The sequence below is a fragment of the Trachurus japonicus genome, chromosome 12 (assembly GCF_045865225.1).
Source record: "Trachurus japonicus isolate A0001 chromosome 12, Traja_1.0".
Taxonomy (NCBI): domain Eukaryota; kingdom Metazoa; phylum Chordata; class Actinopteri; order Carangiformes; family Carangidae; genus Trachurus; species Trachurus japonicus.
This window is the reverse complement of record NC_140918.1, coordinates 10,861,819-10,871,541: the sequence shown is the minus strand read 5'-3', so window position 1 is coordinate 10,871,541 and position 9,723 is coordinate 10,861,819. Positions and strand designations below refer to the sequence as shown.

Here is a 9,723-nt window from a genome sequence, read left to right as displayed (position 1 = left end):
CACAAACCCCAATTTTCAAGCTACATTCACAAAACCTCAGACTCTTCTTGCAAAACCAAACTTTCACCTCAAAACAGTTCAATCTGTGCCCAAAACTGAACTATGTTGTCAAATCGTGCCCCGAGTCAATCAAAATTAAAAACACTACTGAGCAGCCACTAAACACTACATAGAAAAATAGAAAACACAATGCTCAGGATATGAAGCTGTAGAAATAAATGTTTATCGTTCACTGTAGGCTAAATGCATGTTGCAAAACAAAAAAACTGTGCATTTAGCACTTCTCCCCTTCCCTTTCTTTCACCCTCCAACCTCCCTCCCCACATCCATTTCATCCCCTTTTCCTTACTTCTTTTTTCTTCCCAGTTCATCCCTCCCTCCCTCATCCTCTCTTCCTTCACCCTGTCGTCTCTCATCTTCTCCTCTTGCAAAACAAAAAACCTGTGCATTTAGCACTTGTACATAGTACAGTAAAAAAAGAAAAAAGTACAAAAAACAGAAATCCTGTGCATTTATACTGTACACGTAGCACAGTACAAAAACAAACAGAAATCTTGTGCATTTAGCACTTGTATACAGTAAGCCTATGTAAAAATAAAGTACAAAAATATACAAATGAGAAGTGCATACAACTCAGCCACAGCGTAATTTCTCTGTACTGGATCAGGCCACAGGACTTCATCCTGAACTGGCTTATATATGTTCCCTCACATCATTGGACACAAGTGTGATCAATTTTGAGTTGTTGTGTTCAACCGATGAAACCTGTGCTTTAGTTGTGTTTGACTCTTGCCACCTGTGCTCAGCATTATGCAACACAGGTGCATCACAATGAAAATGTGTTGGCAAGATGTGTCTAAACAGGTGAAAAGTGCTGATGGTTTTGCCAAAAGAGTGACTGATTCAATCAGTGGGTTCAAGCAACTGAGAATTTGGTTCAGACAACAGGGTTTAGTGTTTTAGCAATTGAGAAAAACTGTAATTGAACTTGAGTAGGATAGATGCTATATAGTGAAATTGTACTGATTTTAAGTTAGAGAAACAAAGAAGAAAATCTTCATCTCTTGTTTTGTGTGAACAAAGGTTTTTCATCACAATTGTTATATAAATGTACAATTATATGTTATATTAACTTTATAAATCTAAACAAAATTAACCCAAATATAAAAAAAAACTGTTGACTTAGCGTTGAAGAAATATGTAAAAATGAACATGTGTGTCATTTCAAGAGTCGCTATTGTGTTTACACAGTGTAAATGCGGTGACCCATTAGAAGCTGATTCATGCTACATACCAGTCTAAATACCTTAGACACGGTTTTAGGAAGCAATGAGCCACTGGTCCTTTTAAAGGAAAAAAAAAAAATGATGACAGCCTTTACTAATCGCCTGTGCATTCAGTGTAGTGGAAGTTGTGCTAAAAGTGAAGACTGCCCTCTGGTGGGAAGAATGGGTGTTTCACAAAAAAGTTTGGTTTTTTTTACAAACAAGAAAATAACGGTGAAAAGCACATGTAGTTTTTATAGTTGGAGAAATCCTGAGTTGAGAAATCCTGAGTTTTAATAAATATCTTGGTGTGGGATGTAGTCGCCTGAGAGTCTGTCTGTGTGTGTGTGCATGCGTGTGTGAGTCTGAAATCTTTTTTTTTTTTTTACATTAGTTTTTAATTAAAGGTAAATCAGGATGTTTAACAGTTGTCTTCTACAGAATGATATGACCTGAACAACACAGTGAACTAATGTTTGCTGCAGCTCTGTGTCAGTCAACAAAAGAGGAAACACATGCGTCACACTTCCTATGTATAGGTGTGATTTTTGCAAACGGAAATTTGGTTTCACTTGTGTTTTTTTGTGCGTGAGAGTCAAAGTGCACCGGATGACAGGGACTGTTTTCATCTCTCTGACCCTCCGCTGCCTCGGATCAAATATAGGAGAAGATGTTTATGTGTTGTTTGTGACTGTGCAGCAGATGCGCTGCTTGTCCTGTTTGCTTTGACTCATCTGCAACGTCACAGACGGGAAACAAGACATCAAACTGAGGTCAGCACAGAAGGTGGTGGTAACTGTTCCCATCTACTACGCAGACAAGACACAAAACAAGACGCAGGTCACATCTGTGAACAGCTGGATGTCAAGGCTCAGAATAATAAAGCAACCACTGAGAAGTGGTAAATAAAAAAACATGGCGTGTGACCTGAGGACTGTCAAAATAATCAAGTAGAAATTAAATTTTTAAAAAGGGCACGACCCTCTACAGTCACAGATATGCAACTGTACATGTGACTTATTTGGTTTCACACCAGTTGATAACGCTGAGATTTTATCTTGCGTCGTCAAATTCACACATTTCTTAAAGAGGCCATGAAGTAACGTGATGAGTTTCTAGGAGAAAAACTAAGTGGAAAAACGTTTATTTAAAAAAAAAAAAACTAAAAAAAAAATGTTTCAATTGAAAGCAAAACAAAAACTCCTCATGTTCCAACAAGCTTATCTCTTCACACAGACATTTCCTCACTCAGCCAGTGGCCTCTTCCCGTGTATTACCGTATGTCTCTGCCCTACAGGGATTACTGTTTCCTGACAGGCCATATATACAGTTTATATACACATATTACATATATATATTCTGTACGTGAGGCTGGAGATCACCAGAATGGAGAGATCACAGGGGGGACTGAATGTGATCGCTAGGAGTGAAGGCGTTAACTGTGCAAGTTAAAACAGAAACCAAAGACAGCCCACATTTTTGTAGAAGCGGTGAAGATGTGTGTGTGTTTTTTGTTTTTTTTCTATACACATTCTGCAAAAAAAAGGAGAGGGGCTACACAGGGAGGACGGGAGGAAGGGAGGAGTGCCGTTCAGTGACTTCAATACACCCAAAGAGTGGCAGCAGAACAGAGGTGACAGTGAGCAGCGCTGACATGTGAAGCGGAGACCACAACAGCACAGAGAGACGCACAACGGCAAGAAAAAACAAGATGAGGACTCTTCTGTTTTGTCTACTGGTTCTTCTCTGTGTGAGCGACACACTGCAGAAAAAAGGTAAGAGATGCTCGTCAAAGTTTAGTTTAGTTTAGTTTAATCCTCCCTTCATTTCACTTCATTTATTTTATAACAATAGTAGGCCTATATATGTTATACCATCTATGTTTTTTAATTTCAGATGTTTTAATGAAAAAAGTGAATGTGTGTTGGAGTTAATTTGTGAGATGATGTGTTCACAAGTTTACGTAAAAACAAGCTTCAACTTGCTTACTCTCACTGATTCACTGTAACAGAAACATGAAATCATGATGACAACACTTTTTTCTATTGGGATTAAACTTGAAACTCTTGTTTGATTACTGAATCATTTCCTTTTTTATTGTGTAATACAGTATTGAACTGATCACACTTTTTTTGTTCAGGTGATTTGAAGTGTCTCCTTGTTCTGTAGTGAAGAGTTACTTCATTTTAATTAAAGGATTCATCGAGAAAATAAAGATTTATTAATTAACCAGTGGGTTTCTGCCCTAATCGGAGTGTTATGTGTATTGTTGCGTGACTATATTTGATTAAAGCAGAAGTCACATCCTCATTATGTGCAGTTTCCTCATACGCCACATGATGGTAAGCGATAGTAAAAAACAAAAACAAAAAAAACATCTCCAAGAGCATCATTCACCGATGAGGATAGTGTTTTTGCACTATGATACCGGAAAGCAACGTTTTTGCCTTCAAAATAAAAGCGTATCTTTTTTATTGGGTCCTGAAAGTACCACTAGATAGAGAAACAAATACCAACAACGTTTATATACATCTTTATTTGAAATTACTTAAAGCAGAAGTAAGCGGAATATTTGTGTTAATATAAGTCTTAAATAGTTATATCTTCCGACAGCAATCACTTCTATAGAGTGTTTGGTCTGAAACACGGGTCTGTCAGTCACTCTGCTCTGCTGTAAGCCGAGGAGAAAACTTTCCTTGTATCCTACAACCTTTATCCAATGAGGAGAGAGAACGGCATAAAGGGGCGGTCCTCTCTGTGTGTGCAGCCAAGGGATGCGCGTGAATGTGGTGACGTAGGGACGAGGACGGGGACTGCTAACTCCATCCGCTGACAGGAAGTTAGCCAAAACGACCGGATCGCTTACTTACTTCTGCTTTAAATATATAAAAATACAATGATTATTATACTTATCATGGGCTTTTGTGTGTTTTTTTTTCCCGTCAGGCGTTGGCAGAACAAGGAAGCGGAGGAACAGCACCGCGGTCTTTCCTGTGCCCAGAGTCTTTATAGGAATCCTCCCTACGATAGAAGTCTTCAATGGGACTTCGGCCCCCAATTCGACTCAGCCTCCTCTGCAGCTACAACACAACGACACGGCCGAGTACCTGCAGGGCCCTCTCAGCACCCGGGTCATCCCCGCCGTTTACCTGCTGGCGGTCACCGTGGGCGTGCCGGCCAACCTCGCCATCCTGTGCTCGCTGGCGTCCAAGGTCAGGAAGGTGTCGTCGGCCATCCTCTACTGCAGCCTGGCCGCCTCGGACCTCCTCCTCCTCCTCTCCCTCTTCTTCAAGGCTCACTACCACTTCCATGGAAACGACTGGGCTCTCGGGGAGGCCGCCTGCCGGGTCGTCACGGCCTGTTTCTACGGCAACCTGTACTGCTCGGCCCAGACGCTGGCCTGCATCAGCGTCAAGCGCTACCTGGCCGTGGTGCACCCCTTCTGGTACAAGACGCTGCCCAAGAGGATGTGCACCGCCTGGGTGACGCTGTCCGTGTGGTTGGTGTTCGCCGTCGCCATCGTCCCCGAGCTCGTCATCCAACAGACCTACAAACTCGAACACTCGGGCCTCACCACGTGCCACGATGTCCTCCCTCTGCAGCCCGACTCCCGCGTCTTCCTGCTCTCCTACAACCTGATCCTCACCGTCTTGGGCCTCCTGCTCCCGCTGGCGGTCTCCGTCTTCTGCTACGTCCGGATCGTCTGCGAGCTCAACCGATCGCACCTCGACTGGATGATGTACATCAAGGCCAGCTCTCTGGTCTTCGTCATCTTCCTGCTGTGTTTCACCCCGGCGGGAATCCTCCACCTCCTCCACTATGTGCAGCTGTTCGATCAGACGGATAAATTGTACGTATACTTCAACGTGGCGGTGTGTTTGTGCTGCCTCCACGCCTGTCTGGACCCGTTCCTCTTTGTCCTCATGTCCAAGTCTGCAGGCTCCAGGACATACTTCAGGCCCTTTAAGAGCACAACCCTCAGCGTCTCTGTCTGAGCGACGCCTGAAACTTGGACTTTAAAGAGAAAGCCAAATACTAAATAATCTGCTGTATTCATACTGTAGTAAACAAATAATGGTGTTCCTGTAAATAGAATTATTGTTTTTAATACAGAAAATATCGTTTTTCATGTGTGAATCTGACGGCGACAGAAATAGAGGAGAAAATGCACAGACAAATGGTGAATATGTTAATATATGGTAGTAAAACAAGATTTTATGATACTGGTTCATAGTTTAAAGGCCTTTGAACTAGTTGAATTATGTCCTTTGAACACATCTATTTCATCAGAGCAGAGTGGATGTTACAGTGACTCGGTATCGGAAAATGTAAGGTCAGCTAAACCAGGGCCAGCTGATTGGATTAGCATTAGCTTGGAGAATAAAAGTTTGAGTTTTGTTTCCAGCAGCTAATGCGGACTGGCTATGTAGCATCACCATTACTCAGTATGAATTCTGTAAAAATGATAGAAAAATTAGAGAACTGACTTTTTTATTTTTGTGCTGAAGGTTCCTGTGGGTTTTGTGGGTGGGGGTATTTATGTTTGAAATGAGCACATTTCCTGCTTTCATGTTATCTTGATGTCTGCACATTAAAATGTCAACTTGATAATGGGTCTTTGTTTTATTTAATATAGATGAGTATGTTTTATTTTGTATCAATACAACTGAAGCCAAATTCACTTGAATCCCTGTTTTCTACAATTTCTATATTAGCTATACTTAGATCATCCCTGAATCCAGACCTTTGTTTATCTTATCGTTTGAACTCTTCAAGAAGATAATCACCACCCCCCCAATTATGCCTCCCTCATTTAGTCAGCATTTCCTGGCCTATCTCACAGCATTTTGGGTGACATAACACCTCCCCACCCCCAAACTTTCCAACATGGGAGCTGGGTATTTCCTCTGTCTCAATGTTGCTGCTCCACAACAAACAAATCAAATACACAATAGGCTACCTTTGACCTGGAGGTGGAATCACATGTCTGATTCCTTGACTATACTATGTCTGTAGAGTCTCAATTAACTGAGGACAGACGAAATAAGTCCTGTTTGTGTTCAGTGCTGATTCCTACTAAGTCTATTCATGGTTTGGAGGTCTGGGAACGACACTTCTAAATGACTTTTTCAGGAGGATTGTGTTTGGTCTGAACCCAAAGGCTCATTTTGACCAACAACAAATTCCAATAGTGTGGTTACCCTCGATTAAGACTTCAGCTGTCCAACGACGTGTTACATAATATATTTATCCCAACAGGGGTTCAGAGTATCTCAGAGTCCCCTTTGTTGTTGGGTTTAGGTAACTCATGCCATGCATCCAACTGGAGCCAGTCTGGCTGAGTTGTTCTTGCCAAGATTTAAAGGAGCCATTTGTAAGCTGCTTCTGCTTTTGCTACATAGCCAGTGTTAGCAATAACAGATGTTTACCACCTAGTCTTGCCAAAGAAGTTGTTAAAATGTCCTCTAAGCAGTACTAATTCTTCAAAACGAGGTTTTTAAAAGTGGCAAGACAGGCTAGCCAGAGTGAGGCTACCTAGTTAGCATGCTAACTAAAGTATTTTTCTGTGTTTTCTACTAGCCTAAATTAAAGCAGAAGTAAGCGGAATGTTTGTGTTATTATAAGTCTTAAATAGTTATATCTTCCGACGGCAATCACTTATATAGAGTGTTTGGTCTGAAACATGGGTCTGTCAGTCACTCTGCTCAGCTGTAAGCCGAGGAGAAAACTTTCCTTGTATCCTACAACCTTTATCCAATGAGGAGAGAGAACGGCATAAAGGGGCGGTCCACTCTGTGTGTGCAGCCAAGGGATGCGCGTGTATGTGGTGACGTATGCGACGAGGGCGGGGACTGCTAACTCAGGAAGTTAGCCAAAACGACCGCCCCTTTATGCCGTTCTCTCTCCTCATTGGATAAAGGTTGTAGGATACAAGGAAAGTTTTCTCCTCGGCTTACAGCAGAGCAGAGTGACTGGCAGACCCGTGTTTTGGACCAAAACACTCTTTATAAGTGATTGCTGTCGGAAGATATAACTAGCTACAGTATTTAAGACTTATATTAACACAAACATTCCGCATACTTCTGCTTTAAGGAGTTGATTGGAAGTTTTGCTATTCCTACATAGTCAGCATGAGTGTTACTAATTGTTTACTTACCTATTCGTCCATCTTCTTCAAGTTAGACCGCCAAGACACTAGGCTACAGTAGGCTAGGCTGGGCTGGATCTCAGCTAGCAGATTAGCATGCTAACATCAGGATTGAGAAAATTGGGGATAGAAATAGAGACTCACATTTCCATTACAGTGGAGGGGAAACTTAAATTAGCTATGTAACAGTACGTGTTAGGCTACTTCCTCTGGTTCTGCAGTGTTTATTTAGCACTATAACCATGGCAGTTATCTTATGGGTTTTTTTTAGGCAGTTATCTCATGTGAAAGTTCATCTTATCAGCCCCAAAATCTATCATGTGTTTTGAAGAGGATATAGCCTACTGTAACTGCCAAACTCACAAATGTGTGACTTTTATACATCAATGAATCTTCATTAATGTGAATAAACCTGTTTCCTGTAGGCCACATAGCCTACTCTACGTAAACCTGTCTGTCGTCTCCCTCCACAATGGTTAACCATCACTCTGTGCATGTCAGTGTCTTTTAGGCCTTCTGCTGCGGTTGTTGTTACAGTAGGGTCAGCTATGACATTGTCACCTATTGATGTCATGTGCGTTCTGTGGGCAAAGCTGTGAACAACAAAGCTACCGCAGAGGAGCAGTTTCTTCACATTTTGTTTTTTTAATAACTTATGTAGACCACACAGGCCCTGACACGCTGGACAGCAGCTTATTTCACATAAACATACAGCGACACACTACCATATATGTATTTGTATCAGACGCTGTTGTGCTGTTTGTCTGCATTATGAAACTTGTGCGTCATGTCTGTGTTACAGCTTCTCTTTGATGTGTGGAGTCTGTGTAAAGTTTACTCATTGTGTGTTGTAGTTTGCTGCGTGACACTAATGACCTACTCTACTTATTTTGTTTCAGACAGAAGAAAACATGACATTAGCCTACTATGAAATTGACCACTATTTCTAGGCAATTTATACTTTTTACATTACTATGCAATGAATTGTTATTTCTTGGTTATTTCTTGACATTATCACATAATTAGCAGCCTGTAAATTAAAGGGTTACAGTAATATATTTTCCACTTTAAGTAAAAGGCTTAATTTACAACACAAAAAAACGCACCATTGCTGAGTTTCATCTTACTGGTTTATTTTCAGTTTAGTTCTATATTACTATAGGCTACTATCAGTTTATCATTATCATATTTTTATTTTATATAATGTAAATTGTACCTAGTACATGTATTATATGATAAGTACCCATACAGTAGCTATTTGTAATTCCTATTCTCATAACTATTAGTCTTGTTTTTTTCATTCTTCTTTCCTACTGCTGACTGCTATCAAACATATTACCAGCTCTTGACTATTTGTTAAACTTTATCTATATTACATAAAATAAAACTGCATTTATAGTACATTTAGCCACAGTTTATAGCCTAGATGTTTTAGTATTTAATTCATCTAAGCGGGCCCAGGTCTGGCCCCCTGTGGTTTAAAAAGTCGAGAACCAGCACTGACATCATGAACTAAATTAAAATTACCTTTCCTCTCAGACAGACTCAAAATAAACATGACGACTCAGCAGGAAGCTGTCATTAAGTCGTTCTGAGGTTAGTCATAAAAAAAGCGCTCCATCACAGACACCCTGACACAAAGAGGATTGATAGGGGATTACGCTGTAGAAACGACGCCATCTGCTGGTGCAAGTGGATGCAGAGCCACATCTGGACACGACAACTGCGACGACAGCTGTTCAAATGAAAGTCTTTATTCAATAATGTAGACACCAGTGGAATCCACCTTTACACTGCATTCACTTGAGCCTTTTCTTATCAAAATAAATCATATCAAGGACAGGTAATTGTTTTGTTTTTTTTGTTTTTTTTTACACATACCTCCACGTATCGTCTGAGAGCAGAGGTTTTCAAATCTGAGCGTCACCGTGTTGCTGCTTCGGTGACTTTTACAATTATGATTAAATCAAAAGAGGAAACCTCCCATTAAAGCAGATTTGACCACCCCTGCTACACAGCAGCTTGTAGAACAGACAGTCACCTCGACCAATGGCATGCCCTTTCACAACCACCTAGAAGTCAACTCGGTATAATGAACACCTGTCCACAACAAATCTGACAACGCACAAGAATGATACATTCACCTTTGACCTGGGGTGGGGGGGTGGGGAGGGGGGGTGCGGGAGATGCTTCCTCCCGCAGAGGAACAGCGAAGACACCGAAAGAGAAGGAAATAAAAAGCACACACACTCACACATACATACATACACACACACACACATACACACAACAGAGGGACTTCAGTAACAA

General features: G+C 41.1%; 1 protein-coding gene across 1 annotated transcript; it reads left to right on the top strand.

Annotated features, from left to right (window-relative positions):
* The first annotated feature begins 2,840 nt into the window (after positions 1 to 2,840).
* LOC146977134 (proteinase-activated receptor 3) lies at positions 2,841 to 5,586 on the top strand. The gene is made up of 2 exons (XM_085792396.1): positions 2,841 to 3,040; positions 4,212 to 5,586. The coding sequence occupies exons 1-2, from the start codon at positions 2,977 to 2,979 to the stop codon at positions 5,258 to 5,260; spliced, it is 1,113 nt and encodes a 370-aa protein (XP_085648522.1). The 5' UTR covers positions 2,841 to 2,976; the 3' UTR covers positions 5,261 to 5,586.
* Positions 5,587 to 9,723: the final 4,137 nt, after the last annotated feature.

What these genes read in the sequence shown, in the direction of transcription:
- LOC146977134 (XM_085792396.1), top strand. Translation starts at nt 2,977, where the DNA reads ATGAGGACTCTTCTGTTTTGTCTACTGGTTCTTCTCTGTGTGAGCGAC. An exon ending in CGACACACTGCAGAAAAAAG is followed by an intron (nt 3,041 to 4,211) that starts GTAAGAGATGCT and finishes TTTTCCCGTCAG; the next exon opens with GCGTTGGCAGAACAAGGAAG.